Source organism: Pyxicephalus adspersus, chromosome 4, assembly GCF_032062135.1.
Source record: "Pyxicephalus adspersus chromosome 4, UCB_Pads_2.0, whole genome shotgun sequence".
NCBI lineage: Eukaryota > Metazoa > Chordata > Amphibia > Anura > Pyxicephalidae > Pyxicephalus > Pyxicephalus adspersus.
The window spans coordinates 103,979,475-104,003,469 of NC_092861.1; the positions used below are offsets into that span (position 1 = coordinate 103,979,475).

The 23,995-nt window shown below is 39.8% G+C and overlaps 1 protein-coding gene across 1 annotated transcript in view; it reads right to left on the bottom strand.

Moving 5' to 3' along the window:
• The window catches only part of TBCE (tubulin folding cofactor E), a gene marked incomplete in the record, with an annotated part of 197,671 nt that overhangs the window by 50,207 nt on the left and 123,469 nt on the right, over positions 1-23,995 (bottom strand). The window contains 2 exon segments of the mRNA XM_072409203.1: positions 2,903-2,967; positions 3,050-3,114. Coding sequence (XP_072265304.1) covers positions 2,903-2,967; positions 3,050-3,114 — 130 coding nt within the window.

Below are 23,995 nucleotides of genomic sequence, written 5' to 3' on the forward strand. Positions count from 1 at the left end.
AAATTTATCCAGATCAGGTGGGATTTCTTCACCACTGGTAAGCCGCGGACCAAACTAGACGTACAAAATAGACCTGATTTCAGCAGTAAATGGTAACTGGGATGGTAGGTCAAAAAGAGAAGCGATGTTACTCTCATTAGATCTACACAGCTTTTGACAGTTTATCATGAGAATATCTGAAAGTCCTTCATCCTTAAATGGGCTTTGGCCAAGGGTCTTGCCGGATTATATCCTCTCTATATTCCTCCCCCTCCGTCAAAATAGACACTACTCGCGAGATAAGGCTGCTCTGTCTCCCTTTTCACTTTTTTTGCAATTGAACCCTTAGCAATAACTGTAAGGCTTAATCGCAATATCAGGGGCATCTGATGAGGTCCTAAAGAACATAAAAAAATCCCATTGTTATTGGCATAATATAAATTGATGGGGCTGTATGAAATAATTTAAACACCGCCTAATACTAAAATACATAAATACAAAAGCAATTAGATGAAATAAATAAAAATTTAACCTCGCGTTACCTTGCTGAGAAGAGTCGAGTCCCTACTAGGATGGTGCTGAGAAGGGAAGAGGAGATGTTATGTAATTCACAGAGAGTTATAGCACGGGTTGTTCACTGAATGGTAGCAACTGGCGTACTGACGCTTGTGGCCAGTCGTGGCTTTGTCTCGAGAGAGGTAAATAAGAGTAGTGCCTGGTGTTAAGACTCATTTTGACCCATACAAGTTCTAGCAAAAAGGTTGTATACCAAGCAAAAGTTGTCTACCAAGCACAGCAGGATTGGGAGGAAGTGGGAGCAAGCATTGAAAGGATTGGGTGTACCTAACATATTGTTATACCACAGAGCAGCCCAAATCGCAGTGTTAGGCCAAACTACTCTTCCGCATCCAGGACCAATATGGACTGACCTGGAGGTCCTGGCCTGACTCTCAATAGCAATCGAGGTCCCCTCCTCTAAGAGACCTGCGATTTTCTGTCCATCACTTTCATATGCTCTCTAAGTATGGGATGGACAAAAAAGTAACTTTAACCTGCACTTTCCCCATGCTCTACTGACTCCCCTGTGGCATAATCCTGAATTTCCTCCAGGTTGTGGAGGAACAAAGGTTTCTCTTGGTGGTGCAACAAAGGTTTTTTCAGGACATTTCTACAATAAAGGCCAATTATAAAGTTTTGATAAGAAAGTACCTGGTCCCGGTTAGGATCAATAAAGCCAATCCCCCTATCTCTCCTCTTTGTTTTCGAGGATGTAGTCAGACTGGGACAGTACTTTACTCCTGGTGGAGATGTGCTAGGATTCGTATTTTTAACCTAATACGCTCTGTCACCCAGGTAAACATTCTGAGAAAAATAGAGTGCTCTTTTTTCCCAATGAAAGAATATAGCTCCGAAACAGTTACCTAGACTAATTAAATATATCTTGTTAGCATCTCGGATCACGATTGCTTGTTACTTGAAAGCTTTTATTATTCCCCTTGAGTTTACTGAAAACAAACCTAAAGCGTACCTATACTCAGAATTTTCACTTTAGGGTAAAAATTCTTTTTTTTTTTTTCTTTCTTTGCAAAAAAGGGTGCAGCACTGCCCCCTAATTCTCGGCTGCCTAGACCGTTGAGAATGAATGGAAGCGCAAATCCTCCCGGGATACCTACGTCAGGCATCCTGGGAGGCTCTTGGGCACTCTTTCTACACATGCTTGAGAGCATCTTGGTTATGCACAGAAGGAGCCTTTTTGCTCAAAGAGAAAAATTTGCTGATTTCATGCATGCTCCGTGAGATTGGCTATTTTTTTTTCATCCTACATCACCCAATGAAGAACAAGGGAGAAAAGACAAAGATCACGGCGCCTGGAGCGCCGGCTCCGAGACGAATGTCGGGACAACGCAGGATCAGATGCCGGACACCCCCGGAGTGATCGGTCTGCCCTGCAGGATTGAAGGTGTGGTATTGTTTTATTTTGAATATAGTTCCTCTTTAGCTGGATAAAGGTCAATGACAAATTGACCTGTACTCCTAAAAACAACCTTAACAAGTTCTACAACACATGGGACCCGTGTTAGATTTTAAACATGAATAATTCAAGCAGAGAACCCCAACCCTCCCCCTCTCCATTTTATAACTCTTAACTCTTTATCTATTACCACCCCCCTTTTTTTCTCTTAATTTTTTCTTCAATTTAAAGCCTTATATGGCAACCCATCTCTCATTACCCAATCTAAATTAGAGGCCTCCAGATGTGGCCTAAATCTGCTCCTCACCTCCTACACTGTTTCTCAACTTTCCCGCACTGCAAACAAGTTTTAGTTATCACGTCACAAGGCGGATTCTATGTTATATTCTAAACTTTGCAATGCACACCTCAAATCCCACCCCATCAGACATAAACTTACCCCATGGCCACCATTCTAACCATTCGCTGTCATATATCACTTTAGTGAATGCCTATCCCATGTTTATAAGGCCCCCACTGAATTTCCACTCACCACAGGAAACCATCCTCTACAGACATCAGACTTGCAGTGATGACACATGCATGGGTTCATAATGAATTCGGAACCTTGGCTCTATTCTAAAAGTTAACTGCTAAAGATGTCAACAAGTAAATATGAATGAAGCATAAGCCACTGAAGCTTATAAGTAATTTTAAGTTAATTAAAAAAAATGAAATGGTTTAATCCACTCTCCATTTACATCACTTTAGCTGTGCTTTGCCTATGCAGGTTTACCTCCGAATATGTTTTTTTTGCAGACATCTCTGCAGCTGTTTTATTTCTGGTATTATGTGATATGTTTTTAAGAGTGAAAAAAATGCATGAACTAAATAAAATAACTAGCAATACTACCGAGGCATCGTGGAAATATAAACACTTTACAGATATTGAAAAACAACTTTGTATCTTACCCGTGATATATTATTGCCATCAACTGACAAACTTGTCAGGGAGGAAAAAAGTTTGGTACAGTATCCTAAATGAAAGAACAAAATTAAATTACTAACATTAACACACATTTTAGAAAAAAGTTGGAAAAAAAAGAAAAGAAAACTAACCAAATTGAGTGGCAGGAAATTCAATTGATGAAATTCTGTTATTTGTAATTATCAGTTGTTTCAATCTGAAAAAAGAAATGACCCATTTGAAATAAAATCAATTTAAAACTGTGTTTCTGGTATACATTGTAAATGTCACTAAGCGACCAGTCAGATTTGTCCCTTTTGAAATTCCTCGATAATGACATCACTAGCATAGAACATGGTAAGTAGAAGTTACCTTGTTCTATGCTGGTGCTGTTTTGAAAAATTCCTTACACTGCTTAGTTTGAAGGAGGACACTGTGACTGCTAAAAGTTAGCCAGGAAACTGTTAACACTCCTGTTTCTTCCAATATCTCAAAAATATAAATTTAGGGTAATTGGCTTCCACCAAAAATTGGCCTTAGACTGTGTAAATGACATATGACTGAGCTTCTCAGAGGCACAGTTTCTGACATGAATATGGACTTTACAAAATAATAAGAATTTGACCTGAAACTATATTGTATATAATGCTTGTTAATAGGTACAAACTGAACCAAGTTTTCAAGTGTTGAACAAGCACACAAGCCTCTCACAATTCCAATAGACATTAGAGAAAAAATAAATGAATAAACGTGAATTATCCTTCAGAAGTACCGCTGCTTTTCTATAACCCCTAAAAGTTGAAATTTAGATGGCAAATACATGGGGTATGTTTGGTGTCTGGCCTTTTTAGATTTTCCCCCAGATTCTTCTACTTTATATCTGTACATCTGGCATTCAACCAATAGAAAAAAACAGGATATAACAGACATGTTCTCTCCCACCCTAATTATCAAATTTAGATATAGATATATAGATAACCAGCCATTCCTATAGAAGCAAATATATAAACAAATAACAGACAAAGCAGGGCTTAATGCAATGCAAACTTGTGTATTGAAAATTCTTTCCAAATATTTAGTGACCATGATGTATATATATACCGGTATATACAAAGGTAGTGACAAACAATACATATGAAGAATATTTTTGGCCATAAATTGGCACTATACAGATACCACTACATCAGTATTGAGAGTGAAATGGTGATCTCTCACTAAAAATAAATATTTCCAGAATATGATAAAAGAAGGCAGTCATCTTTAAAATTTAGTGACACATTTCGTCTCAAATAGACTTCCTCAGAGGTGAACACGGCATGTGATATACAGACAAAGTCATAAAAGGATAACACTCATCAGGATTTGCACTACATATATAGAACATTTCCCATTAATGTGCATCAGATACCTCACACGTCTGGTTGAGATAGAGGAATATTAACCTCCCTGGCGGTCTGATTATGTCCGTATTTTTATGTCAAAAGCGGGACATTGTTTTGCATGGAAATTTGTTGTTTATTAATTTAGGCCTGTATTTCTTAGGAATAACTCCTGGGTATGATAAGTTTGAACACAAATCATAAATTAAAATATAATAAATAATTATAAATAATAATTATAAAAAATAATGAAAGCAATAATTTAATTTAAAAACATAAAATCATTTTTTATACCTTTTTTACTGTGATCAATGTTTCAAAAGCAGATTACAATGTAATCTGCTTTTAATTCCCTCCCCCAGCCACCCCTCCTCAGCATACTGATGCTTGACGCATCACATCGAGGATGCAATGCAGAAGCCGGCCGGGGATCCCTGAGGATGCCACTGGATCGAGGGGAGCAGGTAGGTTTTTTCCCTACCCTGAGTGTGGCTCAGGGTTACTGCCTTTGGTTCATAAAATTCACCTCGAACCACACACAGGAATACTGCCTGGGGGGTTAAAGTACTTCAGAGATTCCTTAGGAAGTACAAAGGAGTCCTAAATGAGAGTAAAAAAATATAGTTTAAAAATAGTTTTATGTAGTTGTATTTACTTATCAATGTGCTGGTCTTTATGTATATTTAAGGAAGAAAGTATTTGTAATTTAGTATCTAAAGTGAAAGTCCTATTGATATTTAGTAGGTGCCTAAATGATGATTATTAGAACCCTGATTTAATCTTTAGTGTAAAGCCATTACAAAATAGATTGCTTGAAAGAGGTTACAGTGAAAATACCTAACATAGGGAAGATTTATTCTTTAATAGGAAGAAAACACAACCTCAACAAATACAAACTATTATTACACGATACAACAAACAGTTTATTGAACATTCAGTGGATCCATATTTAGGGCCCAAAAGCACTTTATTTAACCTCCCCAGCAGTAACCCAGAGTGTGACTCAGGGTAGAAAAAAGATGCTGGAAGTGGTAACCCTGAGTCATTTTTGGGGTAGGTAAACCTATGAAAAATGATAGTAAATAACGCGTTTACCTGATCCGTCAGCATCCTCCATTGTCCTTCAGGTCTTCTCACTTCCTCCAGCCGGCGTTCTCTGCACCCGATGAGTCACCGGGAGTTCCCTGTGATGTTGGTGCATACAAACATCCTGTTCAGGGCAGGAAATTCAAATCGATTTGTATTGCATTCAATACAAAATAACTTGTTTTGAATGCAATACAGTGGATTTATATGTGTAAAAGCAGTACATTGTTTTTCATGAAAATTTATTTTACAGTATAATATAATAGTATGAGAACAATATCTATTTAAAACATTTTTTAAAATTTTAATTAAAGTTTGTTTTTTTAATTAATTTATTATTTTGACATAATAAATTTTACATGAAAAACAATGTACTGCTTTTAGACATAAAACCGGACAGAAATTAACCGCTTAGGAGGTTAAACATCAGGCACAGTCACTTGCCCAAATTTTAAGTGCCAAAACTACAAGTGCCATGGGAACTAATTCAAGGAATAACATCAACATCATCAACAACTAACATCACTGATGAATCCACCTCCATCATCTGCCTGCAACTAATCTGCATTTTTCTTCTTTCCAACAGGCATGTCAACCATTCTGACTGCCTTCACGAATAGTTTTAACCATTTTTGTTGCAATACAATCTGAATATGTGAATGGTATGTCATGCATTTTAGATGTACTCATTGCAAAAATTTGGAATTTGGCCATTATCTGTTCACAGCACTACTATTTAAACATCAGGCACAGTCGCCTGGTCACGTGCCCAAATCTTAAGTGCCAAAATTATAAATGCAATGGGAATTAATCCAGGGAACTGAAGCAGGAATTGGAACACACCATTACACTCTGCAATTACTATCCCATGCCTTTGGAATAATTCTTCATTAAGTGGATGCTTACTGATGCCTAATGAAGAATTAATAATTCTTAATTAAGCATCCACCTGGACTACAACACAACTACTACTGCTGCCATCAAGCCACCTTTCTGACTGACTCATCCTATCCCTCACCTGGAACTCAACAAGTTTACAGCCAGACTACAACCCATACTGCTGATCACATGGACCTCAAGTTTCATGTACTCCTGTGATTTACTATCATTTGTTACTATGCATCATTAACCCTGTACTCCCTTTGCTGGTTCTTTTCCCTCTTCTCCACCCCAATCTGCTAACCCCTTGTCTGCCCGCTCCTTCACTATACTGCTTTCTCTGTCTGTATTACTGCACGTTTTTTCTGCTGCTACTTGCTGGTAATCAAAGCCTCTCTTCTTCATACCCTTTCAGCATAATACTACCTCTTCCTAATCTTATTCCTCCCATTCACCAAGCCATAAGTTCTTACCATTTTTCTCTAGCAGTCTTTGGATTGGCAATAAACTTACCTCTATCCACAACCTTCTTTTCTTTAAATATCTGCACTTCCTGGTTCTCGCTGAAACTTTGCTTTCCTTCTCAGACTCTTCCCTTGCTGCGGCACTGTCCTATGGAGGCCTGCACTTTACACATACCCCTAGACTTGGCAACAGAGTGGTGGTGTGGGTCTCATTGTCTCCCCTAACTGTACATACAGAGTCATTCCTACCCCAACCTCTCTCACTTTCACCTCTTTTGAAGTACATTCCATCTGTATTTTCCTCCCCCTACCCCTCATTGCTGCTTGTTGTTTACTGAGCCCTACCCAGTTTCCAAATTATTAGACACCTTTGTCTCTTGGCTCCAACACATTCTTTCTCATGACCTGACCAACCTCATCATCTGTGACCACAGTGGACCACCCCATACATGCTTCCTCAGCCAAACTCCTTTCCATTATCTCCTCTTTTGAACTTACACAGAACATACCCCACACACATCATTGGATAGACTTTGCAACTGGAATTTTCCAAAACTATGCAACCTCACTCAACTTGACAACTCACCATTATCCCCTTTCAGATCAAAACCTAATCACCCTAATCCTATTTAATTCTTGCCACTTTTTGCCACGTCCCAGACCTGGTCAATGGCAGATAGATATCCATAACCTTGACCACATCCTATTCTCAAACTTCCTAACCTCCCCAACCCCCGCACTCTCTAAAATCACATCTCCAGATAAAGCTTTCAGTTCAACCACTCTCTTTCTTTGGCTCTGGATAATGTAGCCTCTGCCACCTTCCGCTACCCTCATCCTGCTAACCTCTGACCCTGGTAAAACAATCACACCAAACATCTACAAAAGACTGTTGTGCAGCTGAGCGCAAGTGGAGAAAATCTGGCTTGACCTGTTCCCCCACAACTACCTTCCCTGCCCAACACATAGTCTCCTACTTTAGAGATAAAATGGTCAAACTTAGACATGGTGTCTCTGCTTACATGCCACTCCAACCAAATCCACCCATTCCACATCTAAATCTACACTAACCTCCCTAAAGGTGCGTACACACTTCCAATTTTTATCGTTCCAATCGAACGACGAACGATCGATTGGGCAAAAAATCGTTCGTAAAAAAGTAACCAACGACGCCGACGAACGAGGAAAGTCGCTGGAAACGAACGACCGGACCGGCGGATCGGATTGGACGACGATCGTTGAGCATCGTTCGTGTGTACGGTCGTTCGTTGATCGTCCATGTTCAGAGCATGCGTGATGAACGAACGTCCGTTCACTTTCCTGTCGTGCACATAGTTCCTCTATCGCTTAAACGATCGTATCTATTGTGTGTACAATATCTACGAACGATCGTGTCGTTACCTTTATGTGCAGGATCGGTGCTATACGATCGTTCATATATATCGTGCAGGAACGTTCGTCGTTCGTTTTCCGACGATAATAATTGGAAGTGTGTACGTAGCTTTAGCCCGGCTACTCTGGATGAAGTGGCCTCTCTTTTTTCATCATATCCATCTACTACCTGTCCGCTTGACCCAAATCCCTCTGATCTACTCCTCCACTTCCAAACATGCCAATATCTCTCTATCCTGAAGAAACCCTAAATAGAACCCTCCCTACCTTCTAGTTACCGCCCTATCTCCCGTCTCCCATATATTTTCAAACTTCTTGAGCACATTGTCTGTAAAGGACTCACTGACTACCTGAATACCATTCACTTCAGTTTGGCTTTCAAGCAGTCCATTCCACCGAAATAGCCCTTACTAAAGTGCAATTGTTCTCCAATCTGGCACGTGTACATCGCTTGTCATCCATCGTCCAAATGACCGTCCTGGCGGATCCACAGACGATGAACGACGTACGATCACAATGGAAGTGAAGGGAGAGAGAGAGCAGTTGGGTGCTACTCCGTCTTTCTCCCCCTCCTCTCTCCATAGAGCAGAACAATGCTATATGAACAGCACTCATTCATGCACTGTGCAGTTGTTAGTCGTTGGAAAGGATCGTGAAAGATCCTTTCCAACGATAATTGTTGCACTTGTGTACATAGCCTAAGTCTCAAGGTTTTTGCCTCCTCCTTCTCCTAGTTCTACCCTCTGCTTTTTTTTGTTTAAAAACTTTATTGGAATTTTCAAATAAAGTAAACAATAATATTACACAACAAATTTGCATAGAATAACTAAAAATAGACAATATTAGGAAGAGAAAAAAATTTAAAAAAAGGAGGGGTGAATAGGGGGTTCAAAACAAAAGAAGAAGACCGCCGACCAGTAACCAGACATCAGTAGATTAAACATATAAGGTCAGCAGGCAATAAAGTGAATTTCCAATATTGACAATAAAAAATATATTACAAATAAGTGCTCATTGTTATTCACAGATTTAGGTGCAGTGTTAATCACAGATTTAAAACTTGTGAGTTATACAGGCATGTCAAGTTTAGAGTGAGATCAAGGGTTGGCGGGTAGAGCGTCCTTTTTAATCATTCACCCCCTTTGTAAACATTTAAATTTTAAATTAAGGGAAAAATGAGGGGAAAAATAGGAGGGGGGAGGGGGGTAAGGAGTTAAGGGTTACACAAGTGAGGGGGGAAGGAAGGGTCAGGGTTCCCTGCTTGACTTATACATGATTATATTCTAACCACAGGTCCCATGTGTTGTACAACTTGTACAGGTCAATTTGTTGTTGACTATTATCCAGTTTGGTTGTTTTTGGTGAACTCAAGGAGAATAAGTGCAGCTTTCCAATAACAAGCAATGGTAATCCAAGCAGCTAGCAGGATATATTTAATTAGTCTAGTTAATTGTTTTAGAGCTAAATTATCTAACTGGGTAAAAAGAGCACACTCTATTTTCTTTAGGATGTTTACCTGGGTGACAGAGCGTATTAGGTTGAAAATGCAGATACAAAATTTCTGAACCCTGGGACATTCTCACTAAGTATGGAGTACGATGACAGTATGACCACATCCTCGAAAACAAAGAGGAGATACAGCGGGATTGGCTTTACAGTTCCTAACCGGTATCAGGTACAACTCATCAAAACCTCCTTGTTTTGTTTAATATAGGAAAGTTTCTTATCGTGTGAGAAGAGAGTGTTATATACTATCAAGATCCTCCCTTTGGATTCAATTATAAAACTGCAGTTTTTTTCCAGTCCTGTACTCTGGTACGGGGGGAAATCAACCCTTTAAGTTTATTTTGAATAAAGGACCTGATTTGATGATAATTTCTGTATATGGAAGGGGGAGGCTCTCTTGTAAATAGTAGAGGCTCAGAATAGCCCTGCCATCAAAAAATTTCCATTTCTAAAAAATCCTTTGTTGCACCACCAGAAGAATTAAGCCAGTTCACAACCTGGAGGAAATTGAGCCATTTCACAACCTGGAGGAAATTCATTTGGAAGTTCATTTTGGAGTTTTGCCATGGGGGAGTATGGCGGGATTGCAGGTCAAAATTAGTTTTTTGTCCATACCATACTGTATGGGACACACATATGAAATATGAAAGGACAGAGAATTGCAGGTCTCTTAGAGAAGGGGATCCACATAGGGACCTCGATCGGTATTGAGGGTCAGGTCCTCCGGGTCAGTCCTTTGTGGTCTTGGATGCGGAATAGTAGTTTGGCTGCTCTGTGGTATAACATTATGTTAGGTATTCCCAATCCTCCTAATTTTTTTAGGAGTATATAATGTAGTTGTATTATTGTGGTGAAGTTTGTTCCCCCCAAACAAATTTTATGAGTTTGATTTGCATATTCCTTAAGACCAGCCTGGGTATAGCGATAGGGAGGGTGCGGAAAAGATAAAGCAATCTGGATAAAGTGTTCATTTTGATTGCAGCTATTCTCCCGAACCAAGAGGGGGGGCTAGAATGCCATCTATTCAGATCTCTAGCTATTGCACGAAACAGGGGTGGGTAATTAGCCACAGATCATGGTGAGAAGAGGTGATCTAAGTGCCTAGATAGCTAATTACTTTGGGTTTCCAAATGAAGTCAAAATTATTTTTCAGTTGGGTGACCATGTTTGGGGGCAATGAAATATTTAGGGCCTACTATTTGGCTCTATTGAGTTTTAGACCTGACACCTCTGAAAAGGAGCTCAACTCTTTAAATAAGTTGGGCAAGGAGATGAGAGGAGAAGGTATATACATTAAGGTGTCATCAGCAAAAAGTCATTTATGTTCTATAGGACCACATCGAATGCCCTTGATGTCAGGAATAAGTCTTACAGCTATTGCTAAGGGTTTAACAGCTAAAGCGAAAAGTAAAGGGAAGAGAGGGCAGCCTTATCTGGTGCCTCTGGGGATATTATTTGGCGAATAGTGTCCTTTAATTGTTATTTTGGAAGAGGGGGAGGGGTATAGAGAGGAAATAATCCGGCAAAACCCTGGGTCAAAACCCATTTTAAAAAGAAGGGCTTTCAGATAATCCCATGATAAGCTGTCAAAAGCTTTGTGAGGATCTAATGAGAGCACCATCGCTTCTCTTTTTGGCCCGCCATACCAGTTACCGTTTACACCTGAAATCAGGTTTATTGTACATCTAGTTTGGTCCGGGGCATGTCGATGGTGAAGAAATCCCACCTGGTCCAGATAGATGTAATGGTCTAGGAAGGAACCTATGCGCAGGGATAGGATTTTGGTCATAATTTTAAAATTACAATTTATTAGGGAAATAGGCCTATATATATTTCTAGACTTCAGCAGGGTCTTTGCCAGGTTTGGGGATAACACTAATTAGGGCTTTATTATCTTCCACAGGTACCTAATTTCCTTTGCGAAGGAAACTGAAATAATCTGAAAGGTGATTCGCTAATATCTCACTAAAAGTCTTATAATAGTGTCTGATAAGCCATCTGGACCAGGGGAACTATTAGTTTTAAGATTTTTTTTTTCAATAATTTTTTATAAGTTTACAAAGAGAGTAACAAGAACAATACAGTACACTCCAAAATCGTGATTCAACAACAAAAACAAAGTGCAACAGTCAAATGAGGTAGGGCAAATACCAGCTCAAACACTTGCACTAAATGCAAAATTGGTAAAAAAAAAGACTATTTCAAAGAATACAAAAAAGAGAGTCGCCCCCACTCAACACTTAATGGAATGTCCAAAACTGAAAAAGAAAGAGGAAAAGATAGGAATGGAGAAAATCCAAGGGAAATTGAGCAGGTCAATCCATACCATGAAAACTATATGCCCGGTAACCCATAAATGACATGGTCAGTATAACTTACTTAAAGCGTTAGGGATGTCCGATCCCAGCCCACCGGCATATAATATTCGATCCAAGGTGACCATACTCTCTGGAAAGGTGACACAGTGTCAGTGAGTATGACCCTCAGCTTTTCATTCACCAAAAACCATGACTTCTTATGTTTGACTTGCGCTATATTGGGGCTGGCGGACCACCAGTTTCTCGCGGTTACCATTTTAGCCGCTGTGAATAGGTGTATCAGCAAACGAAACTGGGTTGTGGTACCCATTGCTGGTTGTAAATGAAGCAAGGCTCCCACAGGGGGTTTGGCGAAGGCCCTTCCAGTCGCAGTATAAAGTATTTGGTATATCTGCGTCCAGAATATTTGTAGCTTCGGACATTCCCACCAAATATGGTACAGGGTACCCAGCGAGTAGCAGCCACGGAAACACTTATGGCTCTGGTCAGGTTTTATTTTTGCCAGTCTCGCCAGGACCATGTACCATCGCATCAATAGCCTATAATTTACTTCTACAGCCGATGCTTTGATGCTGCAGTGTGCCGTGGTATCCCATATCTGTTCCCACTCCTCCTGCCCCAGGGACACAGCCAGATCCCCCTCCCAACGTGTCACATAGGATAGTGACGCTGAGGTATAAGCCACCACTAATAAATCATAGAGGAGTGAAACCACTCCTTTTGCTAAAGGATTTTGAGTACAAATTCGTTCAAAGGGCGATAGGCAGCACCCCGGGGTTGAGTGTCTTAGTTTGGTACTGATAAAGTGGGCGTTTTGCAGCAGGTGGAAGGACTCTGTCTGTGTTGAGTCTGGGACCTGGTGTGTTTTTCTCGGAGCGCATTGGCATTAAATTGGTTTTGTATAGGTTATGTTACCTCCACCACTGGAAATTCTGCAGCTGTTCAAACCTGGGTGGAAACAATGGATTGCCAACAATAGTGGACATTGGTGAATAACCGGTTTCCAGTCTTCCCAATCGTTTGGCAGAGTCCCTACTTTGAAAAGAATGGCTTAACAATGGGTTAGCTATTGTGGGGCACACCTAGGGTGGTATCCAAAATATTTTCAATCGAAATCAGCGAGCATTCCCTTGCTTCAATAGAGACCCACAATGGAGGGTCCGCAGGGACATGTTATGCAGTAAGGGGTGCCAATTGTGCTGCGGTATAATAAGACAAGAGGTGGGGCACTAACAATCCACCCTGCTGCCGTGGTCTATACATAGTATGCCGAAGGGTTACGGGACCTTTGAGCTTTCTCAGATAAAAGTCATCAATCTTTTCTGTAATACTTTAGGAGTAGTAGCAGGGAATCTTATAGGCAGCACCCGCATTTGTGTTGCACCCAACATTTGTTTAGTTTATGAATATGTAAATAGATGTGTGTGTGTGTGTGTGTATATATATATATATATATATATATATATATATAGATATATATATATATAGTATAAAGTATAGGTATGTGTGTGGGGATATTAATGTTACAATACACTGTAGGAGATATCCTAGTAATTAGACTGTATTTAATGAGCAGGAAGGCAATGCAGGAAAGTGGTGTTTGGACAGGAAACCTATTTCACTCCTGGGGGGTCCATGGCCCTCCTAGGGGGTCTCCAAGTACAGGACTTCACAGAGTAACACACAAGTGATACAACAGCTGCCAGGAGACAAGACCTATTTTCCGAGGACAAACAGACCACCAATATGGCCTTCAAAGGGCAATAAATCCATTCAATGTAGGAAACAGGAGATGGAGCTGTAATTGAACACATGGACTGGGGTGATGACCCAGCTGGACATTTATAGACCCCTAAACATAGATTCCAGCTGGAGATTTTTTATATCAAATTTAGTTGGGAGGTCCATCAAATTACATTAACCAATCCCAATCTAGTGGGGTGTGGGCCGACTGATGATCATTGCACCTAACACACCCACTAACCAATCAAAGAGCCCCAATGTTACCTAATGGGACTTAAATATATAAAAGGGGAACTAGAATGATGGGAGTTAGTCTCCTTAGGGAATCTAGCACCTGGGGTACCCCACAACATCTTAGCAGGTAGCTATACACATTCCTGAATTGCTTCTTGTATTGTTTGGTATATGTCTTTGTATATGTTTATGCTATTATTTCTATATTGTTTTGATGTATTTTGTACTAAGTAGTTACTGGGTTATTGTAGGGGTTACTACTAACAACTTGATGTTCATGTAATATATATATATATGTGACATAGACTGAAGTTCCTATGTGTTTAAATATCTGATAATATTGCTGTGTACTTTGTCTTACCTTGTTTTCTTAATTAAACTGTTTGAATGACTAGCTATTATTTGTGCATGAACCTTCTTCTTTAATTGAATATCTATATGCATTGATAGGAATATAATTTCCCTATTTATGCAGATACATAGATAAAATATACCTAAATAACATTTGATACAGAAGTTTCAGCGGCCAGGTGATTTTAATCGATGCTATGCAACCCAGCCAAGAGATTTGGTATCTCTTCCAGGATTCTAGCAGGGAGATAAGGTGGCGAATGAGCTCTGGGATGTTGGGGGCATACAAGGTTTCGTAGGAGGGTGTATACCAAGATAGCGTAAACGTCCCTCTTCCCTGAAGAATGGAAAAGATGCACGTAGAGTCGATACCATAGCAGCTGATAGAGTAAAATTTAGTGCTCTGCATTTGCGTAGATTGAGCTGCGCCCTGAAAATTTCTGGAAAATATGTAGCAGGGACATTAGGTTTGGAAGAGAGATCAGAGGGTTGGAAAGACATAAGAGCACGTCATCAGCAAACAGGCTAAGTTTATGTACTTTATCGCCTATTTGAACGCCTTATATGTCCGGATGACCTCTTATAATGTGGGCCAATGGCTCCATTGCTAGTGCAAAAAGTAAAGGTGACAGCGGGCACCCTTTCCTGGTCCCCCTGCCAATAGGGAAATACAGGGACCTATGACCCATGTATTGGATAAAGGCTCTTGGGGATTGGTACAGGGCGGCAACCCAACTGTGAAAATGCGTGCCAAATTCCCACTTCTCTAGTAGATTCATGAGGTATGGCCATTGGACTGAACCAAACGCCTTTTTATGTCAAGGCTAAGGAGGAGTGTGTGCATAATGCATAAGGTGAAGAATAAGGCGGATATTATCTCTGGCCTGCCTTTTGGGGATGAATCCCATCTGGTCCTGGCTTATCACCCGATTTATACTTTTATTTAGCCTAGCCGCCAAAACAGAAGCTAAAAGTTTAACATCTAAATTTAGTAGGGAGATCGGGCGATAGTTGGACCATGAAGTGGACTTTGTGTCTGATTTGGGCAGCATGCAAATAGAAGCCTCCAAAGCACTAGCCCCTAATGCACCTCCCTTCCGGATCGCATTAAAAACATGCACTAGATGGGGCACCAGTACATCTGCAATTTTTTTTATAATAGGCTGCCATTTTTAAATGCCAGCAAGATCTCTGTCTGCTTTATGGGGGTTTACAATAACTGCACTGGAGGCCCTTGGAGCGCCGGGAGCTGCAGGGTCTCAAAGAATTCCCGCATTGCATCTTTGTTTAAAGTAGAGGAGGGTTTGTATAAATCTCTAAGGTGTTTAAAGAATGTTTGTAATATTAACACTGGGTTACTGGTGAGGTCAGAGCCATGAACCTTAAGGCGGTAGGGTACAAAACGGCAGTCAGGCTGACGCAGCCTCCTAGCTAACAATGTGTGCTGTTTATTGCTATATAAATAAAATTTATTTTTAGACCACTGTAATTGCTTTTCCACTAGAGATACAGTGTGCAGGTTTAATTGCGTACATACAGATTCCAAACGTCTACCTATTTCCCTTGTGGAGGTAGCCAAGAATTGGTCGCGCAGAATAGAATACTCGCCCTCTAGCTGTGTAATCAGTGCGAGGCGTTGTTTAATTTGCGAGGCCAATTGAATAAAGTGGCCCCTGATAACAGCTTTGTGGGCAGCCCAAAGGGTTTTGCTACAGACCTCAGGACTAGGATTTAGTGTGAAATAATTAGATAGAGCAGTTTGCACTTGCCCACAAACCTTTGGGTTGCCTAATATCGAATCATTCAACGACTATCGAAAAGAGTTCAGTTTGAGAAATAGTGAAGAGAAAATTGCTATAACCACATTATAGTCAGACCAGGGGAAAGCCAATATATCATAATGTGTTACAAGCAGAAGAATTATAGTGGATGCAAATATATGGTCAATTCATGCAAATGTCTGGTGTGGGTGAGAGAAGTGAGTGAAATCTGATTTAGTAGAATTGCACAGATGGATTTTGCACATTCTTTTTATCTAGCCATCCGGGTTAGCTATTTGCTCGTCCAATGTGAAGGTGACAGACTTATGAAAACCTATAGGGACCCCCTCCTTGTTTCGAGGAGGTGTTGGCATGTTAAATCGTGGGGTAGGAGCCATGGACGTACCTGGGGCAGGAGGAGGAGAAAAAATGCATCTAGTGGAGATACACTATATCAATTTTTTTGGAGTGGAAGTAATGGAAAGCCTGGGAATGTTTCATGGGGGACTTCATACACTGAACATTAAGAGAGAGGACTGAAACCAACATCTCTGTACAGGTTAAGAACACTTTCCATGGCCACACACATTAGATCCAGGTGTTCTGGTATTGTGGTCGACCCGGGGGAGTGGGGAGAGTGGAGGAGAATTGTAGGAGGGGAGAGATTATGAGGGGAAAGAGGACTCTAGTGGCCCAAAGCAAAAAACAACAAATACAATAACAAACAAGAAAGACAAACAACATTGTTGCATATAGATTACCTAGAGGTAGAGTGCACAGTGACCATCGTCTGGTACCAAAAGGCAGCTTTGCAAGTAGCTTATTTAAATCACCGCCAGTAAAAAAGTTGTAACTAACATGTAATAACAGGAACTGCACAGAAAAATCAAATTAAGACTTAAGGAACATTACAATAGTCCATCAACTGACTACTCGGAGGAGAGGGCTTCATGCTGGCTATCAACCGCCAGTGGACGGAAAACGCACGATAGCTCTGGAACAACCAAGAAAAAGTTTGCACAGTGGTATTAACCTGAACATGTTTGACCAAGGAGGGGTCCAAAAAAGACAAAAAGAGAAAAAAAAAAAAACAAAAAGGGGGAAGATAATCCTCCCAGGATGATGAGCCTGCCGATGCGTGGAATGACAGTCTTCAGGTCACTCTGTCCGATTGGCTTGGTCTGCCTGCTGCGGAGAAGAGATATCCAACTATGTCTTATAGGATTTTATATCTGGGTAATGTTTTTTTCTCTAGTGGTTGAACTTGATGGACTTTTGTCTTTTTTCAACCTAACCTACTATGTAACTATGCCCTTTGTGTCCCCTCAAGATACGGAGCCAGCTCACAGAGCTGCCATCAGCCGACCCCGCCATCAGCCGACTTCCCTAGTTTTAGGATTTTTAATGACTCATGACTTGCTCAGGCGTAAATTCTTTATCTAAGATTTTAGCATGGGCTTTTTCGTAATCTCGCAATTGGGAGCCTACAAAAGAATGTTTCAATTTTACCAACTTTTTTTGGACCAGTAGAAGCTAGTAAATGCTTCCAAAACCAATTTTGGGTTTTGGGATAATCTTCCATGGCCCAGCTTGATTTTTGGAAACGCAGTTGTCTGTGCCCTAGGATTTAGTTTTTTTGCATGCCAGGAGTGGGACCCCAAGTAAAATAATGTATGTCTGCCAGTGTCTTTTTTGCCTTGGTTGTAAGGCAGAGGCTTAGTTCTGTGTGCAGGACTTTAGTCGCATATATCTATGTGGGGATTATGCTTTTGTTGTAGCTGTAACTTGGACAGCTGTTATTTTAGGTTAATGAAGAGTGTGGCAAGTTTTTTTGGGCCTTTTGGGCCTCCCAATTAGTAGAAGGTGAAGTATTAAGTGGGTCAATATCTAAATCTAAAATATTCTTTTAATTGATTACCAATAGTCTGGCAGTCAGTGGGGCCACTCAAAATGGATTCATTAGGCCTCCAATGTGACTACGTTTTTGGAGCCTAGGCCTGTTAGGCAGAAAAGTACCGGATCGTGATCTGACCATGAGGTGGCGAGGATGCGTGCTGAAGTGAGGGAAGGAAAAAGTGATGAATGGAGGAATGCATGATCTATACATGAGTATTGCTTGTGTGGAGAGGAGTAAAATGTGTAATCCCTGGTAGATAGAGTGTGCTCCCTTTGTGCATCCACTAGATCAAGGTCATGGAGCAGGAAAGCAAACTGCAGGCTTTGCTTAAGGGGATAGTTATATGTTGGTCTGGAAGTTTTGTCTAATGTTTGAACTAGGGCCAAGTTAGAGTCGCCCATCAAAATCAACCCCCCTTTAACAGATGGATAGATTTTATCAAACATTCCTTGGAAAAATCTTATTTGAGCATAAGTAGAAGCATAGTAACACACTATAGAAACTAGGACCTGCCCAAGTTTCCAATTACCATCACAAAGCGCCCATCATGGTCTTTGAGTTCTGTGTGAATGAGACTGACCTGGAGAACCCTAGGGCAACCCCTCTTTTTTTACCTTAGCATTGGCTAAATACATCGGAGGGAAGTTTCTTTGGAAATATTTGGGAAAAGAATCAGTAAAGAAATGAGTTTCCTGTAACGCTAATCATCTTTTTTCATGGCATTGTAGTATTGGAATGCTTTAGTCTTGTTAACGGGGGAATTGAGCCCTAGCACGTTATGACTGAGAAAAGTTAAGCCTTGATTAGCAATTGTCATTACAGAGAATTGTTGAAAAGCTAAAACCTGGACTCATATGTGTAGACAAGTTGAATTTGAATTAACCTAGCAAACCAATCAAGGAAAACAAATCAACCAAAAGTCAAAATCAAAAACAACTTTATTTTTGCATTTACACGGCTAACAATAAACTCAATAGATAAGGATGAAAATAGTGAAGCTTCACTATAATGTCTTTGGGGGCGCAATCTGCCCTTGGTGCTGCTGTGGCTCTTTCTAGCCGATCAAATTCCAAATGTAAGTCATCACATGGTGGTATGAGTGTTTTTTTGAATGCTTTTACTGTAGCCTCCAAATTTTAAACATTTTCAGGGAGACCTCGAATTCCTGAAGTTGTCACGCCTGAAGCGATTTTCCAGATCCTTTATTTTGTCCTGTGCTATTTACAATCTTTCTCCTAAGGAGGAGATATTTTTTTTTTTTATTTTGGTGACCAGACAGGTAGTTTTATCTGATTTTTGTATTTTAATTTTGTCCAATTCCCTTTCAAGAAGGGCTGCAAATCTGGCTATAAGACAGAAATCGACAGAATATTCAGCAGAGTGAGGTTGAGCTGCAGGGATACTAGCAGGTCTGAAAGGGACTTGATCTATGGTTGCAGAAAGGCTGAAAACTTGTAAACATTGTATCCCTGTCTTGTGATGAAGGGGGAGAGGAAATGTCCCCAGCGTGATTCCTGCCCATAGGAGAGCTCATGGCAGCCCACATATTTTCTGTGAAAGAGGGGGTGTTCTTACCTCCTTCCCTGATGTCAGCACAGTCCAAGATGCCTTGGATTTTGGATTCTGGTTCTGCAGACCAAGCTGTTGTCTTGTCAAGCTGCTGTACACTTCCTCACTAGGTAGTCTCATATCCTCCTTTAGTTTACAGTACCATCTGTATGCTGATGACACTTGAATCTATCTGCCCCCCCGACTTATCTCCCTCAGTCCTGGACAAGGTTTCATGCTGCTGTGGTTGACAAGTTTCTGAAACTGAACCTGTATAAAACAGAACTCATCTTCTTCCTCTCCCCTCAAATTCTAAATCTTGTTCTGACATACTTCTTAAGTTTTAAAAATACTACTATTCATCCCTTCCCTCAGGCACGTTGTCTTGGCATCATCTTTGATTGTGTTCATATTCAGAACACTTCCAGGTCCTGTCGCTTTCATCTGCGCAACATCTCCAAAATATTCCCACACGTCCCCAGAGACCACCAAACTCCTTTTACACGCTCCTACCATCTCTCGTCTGGACTACTGTAACATCCTCCTTTCTAGTATTCCACTAACCGGACTCTCTGCTCTACAATCTAATATGAATGCTGCAGCCAGACTTATCCATCCTTCCCACCACTCCTCTTCTGCTGCCTCTCTATAAAGTTCATTTAATTTGGTTTCATTGCACCTTAGAGTCAGATTCAAGCTTTTATATATTTTACTCTGTCTTTAAATCTTTCCACAGTTCTTGTCCCATTTACCTTTCTGATCCGATAGAAAAATACACCCCTATCCCCTCGCATCACACGTAAGACTTTTCTAGAGCTGCCCCAAACCTCTGGAATGATCTTCCTCATCCTATTTAGCCTGCTCCTATCTTCTGCTCATTTAAAAGAGCACACAAGATGCATTTTTTTAAAGTTGCCTACCTGTATGTTTCTGTCTCTCAAAACTCTCACTTCTTCCCACCATTCCTTATCCCCCCTCCTACTGTGTGATACTTGTCCCACCTCCTAGATTTTAGGCTCTTCGGGGGCAGGGTCCTCTTCTCCTGTGTCACTGTCTGCATCTGTCTGTCATTTGCAACCCCTATTTAATGTACTGCACTGTATTACTACATGTAATATGTTAGTGCTATATAAATCCTGTTTATTATAATTTTATTATGAATATTATTAATAATAATAATAATAATAATAACAATAATAATATTAATTGGAGCTTACTACAACAGCATTTATGAACACATCTATTCTAATAATAATGGAAGTGGTGACCCCCAATTAGCTACCTACCATGTGAGCACCAAGCACAATATCGATGCAAATGTTATCATATTTTCAGCCTTGGAAAAAGTCCCTCTGAATCCTAGTGTAAAAAAGCATTATTATTTTTTGGGCGTATTAAGAACAGGATTGTCTTTTTCTGCATTAAAAAGTATGTATTTATTTAAACATCTTCAAAGAAATCTACAGCAGCAATTAAACAAGAACACATGAGTGCGAGTGTGAGGTTACTGCTGGAGTACACAACATTAGTTGTATAAAATCAACTTTTATGCATATTCTATTTAAAATGATATGCACAATATGACTGTTGGTGAGCCTTGATGGGGGTTGCCTTTGAAAAGCCAATGAGGACAAACCTAGCAGGATGATTCCAGCTGAAGCTTGGAGCCAAGCAACTAGAAGGGAAGATAACACCTCCTTGAATGGGAAGATCACAGCATGCCAGGTGTGAGGTATGGGGGATTTATTTGAAATTATCTACTTCAGAGACTTGTTTATACACATCACTGCTATCTGATAACCGTCAAAGGAGCCTGAACTAGGTGGTCAGCTAAATTAGAGAACTTGCCCCCCTAGTGCAACAGTGACATCTACTAGAGAATATTTGCAGGCAAATATAAACAATGATTTTCCGAAAGTGGGAGGGCACCAGGGTAAGGATGGATGGATGGGTGTGGCTGAATGTGATAAGGAGTCCTGGCTATAATAAAGGGACAACAGACCCCAAATCTCTCTCTTCTTTGGAGCCCAGTCAGGGTGCAATACGATATATAAAAGTCCATACATTCAAATAAGGCCATACATACAGAGATAAATAACGAAAACAATGTCCTAACACAATTCATTACCTAGTTGCTACAGCCTTCTGGGCAGTCTTAAACTCAAAAACATAAACAACAACAAACATTGTGCCTATCACTTGTTCTGTCACCTACATGAATATTTTATATAAAATTATATTTTGAAATTACCACCTAGAGCAGGAGACTTTGATAAACATCATCCCCAATAAGAAACAAAATGGATTTTTATTGTAAATATCACTAGTTATCCAGGCCTAAACAATGTTTTCAGTTACAAACTATTTCATGAGATCAAGGCTAAGTACAGACATGCAAATATTATCATTGGAAAAAAATGACTAACGTTTGTCTGATAATCGTTAACAAAAAAAGTGCACAACGACTGGCAAGCCACACCAATGAACGAGGAATGTTCCTGGAAACCAACGACTGCCTAGCGAATCTGATTGAGCAACAATCGTTTGCTATCTATTGTGTGTACGGTTGTTCAGTGATCGTCGACTTTCTGTGATACACTTTCTCTTGTACATGTCACTTCCTGCATCGTTCAAACGATCGTATCTAGTGTGTGTACATTATTATTGGATTATATTCAAACAATCGTATCGCTTCATCATTTACAGAATTGTGCACAATACGATCGTTTAAAATAATCGTGAATAATCGTTGATCGGTCGTTAATCAATCGTTTTCTAATAATAATTATTGCACGTGTGTAGGTAGCCTAAGGCATTATGTTTGACACTGTATCGAGAGCCTTTTGTTTTGCTTAATAAATGATTTTTATACTATATCATTTATACCTAATATGGGCATTATAATGCATATCACAAAATGTTGTTAAATCTTTGTTTATTAATGTCTTCTAAGTCAAATTCCTCGAAATAATAACACTTTAATCACTCACATATTTTTGTATTGTGCTCTAAAAATAAATATAATAATTTGTTTGTTTACTATATGGTGATGAAGGATTTGTGTATTTGTTTGTATTTTTGTTATTGACTTTTACTTGTACAAAATATGCAACCAATGTGATTCTTTGATATCTAACAATTTTAATGATCTATCTATAATAGGACTATAGTATCATTATTTCTGTTTACTTTTAGGCTACATAATATATTGTTGTATATGTCTAATTGATACAATATGTTGCTCACCTTATGGTTACTTAAATCTTGTTACTGTGTCTTGATGCTCGGAGTTCAGAAGCCTTCTTTGATAGTCCCAAATCACGTGCCAAATTACTCAACTCATGCTGATCAAATTCCTTTTCGAACAGAGTCCTCTTCAATTTCAAACTCTTCATCATTGTTGTCACCTAGTTCATCACCATAATCATGTTCTTCAAGAGAGGGTAGTGTAACAAAAACTGACACTGGGATTTCATCTGAATGAGCCACTGGGCGTGTAGCCGATAGTATATTAGGATACTCTATGTTAAATTTATTTTTCCTGTTATATCCTGAGTTTTCATTATACAAAAGTAACAGACACTGAAATTTTTTCCTCGGTCTCGCCAAACCATTGGTATACCAAATGGCATCTTATCACATGTGAACTAATAAATTAATTGGCCTAGATTCAAAATAAAATATAGGTTTATCTTTTAACACATGAAATGCCTTTTGTCCTAGTCTGAAGGTTCTGCTACATACATTATTATTATTATTAGATATACTATACTATATAATACAATGAAACATATAGAGAAGATAACCCAAAGCTTTTTCAGAAATGGACCAAATTTTTAGTTCAGGAATTAAATGCAGATGAAATGAACATTGGTACATGGAACAACTGGCAGGAACATTGGGAGTGTCTGATGTGTGTATTAGCTTGCCAATACTGGATTACACATATTAGTAATGCAGGATACTAATAAAGGATCCATCAAGATGGGTACTTTTTAGCTAAATAAGCTAACAATTTATTATTATTTACACAAGTTACTGGGGGCGTGGCTAAGCTTATGCGCGCCTGAGCAGCACGGAGATACTGCTCCTGCTTCCAACTCAGGCTGCACCGGCTTGTTCTGCTGCAACTCTGCATCAATGGGCAGGAAACAGCAGGACAACGCTCAGTGTTCTCCCCAGAAATTTTTTTCAGCCGGGTGGTAGGAAGCTGTAACCGGGTGGTAAAAAAGGGGGTGTGGCAAAACACAGCAAATTTAGTGCTCCAAGTTGTTTATGCCTTGGGTATCCAGTAACTTCTTATTGTTTCAGTGTTCTACCTTCTCCTAATTATTTGTTACAACTTTGTAATGCCTGCCCCGTTAGTATATCTAATTTTTCAATTCTATGTATTTTGCTACAACTGCCCTATGCTGTATTGTGACCTAACTTACTAGTGTTCTAAGTTTTAAGAGTGTGATCCTTTGTAGTAGTGTAATAGTATAATGAATGTGGCGTAACAAGTTAGGCTTAGCTCATATTAGCAGCAAAAAACATTTACC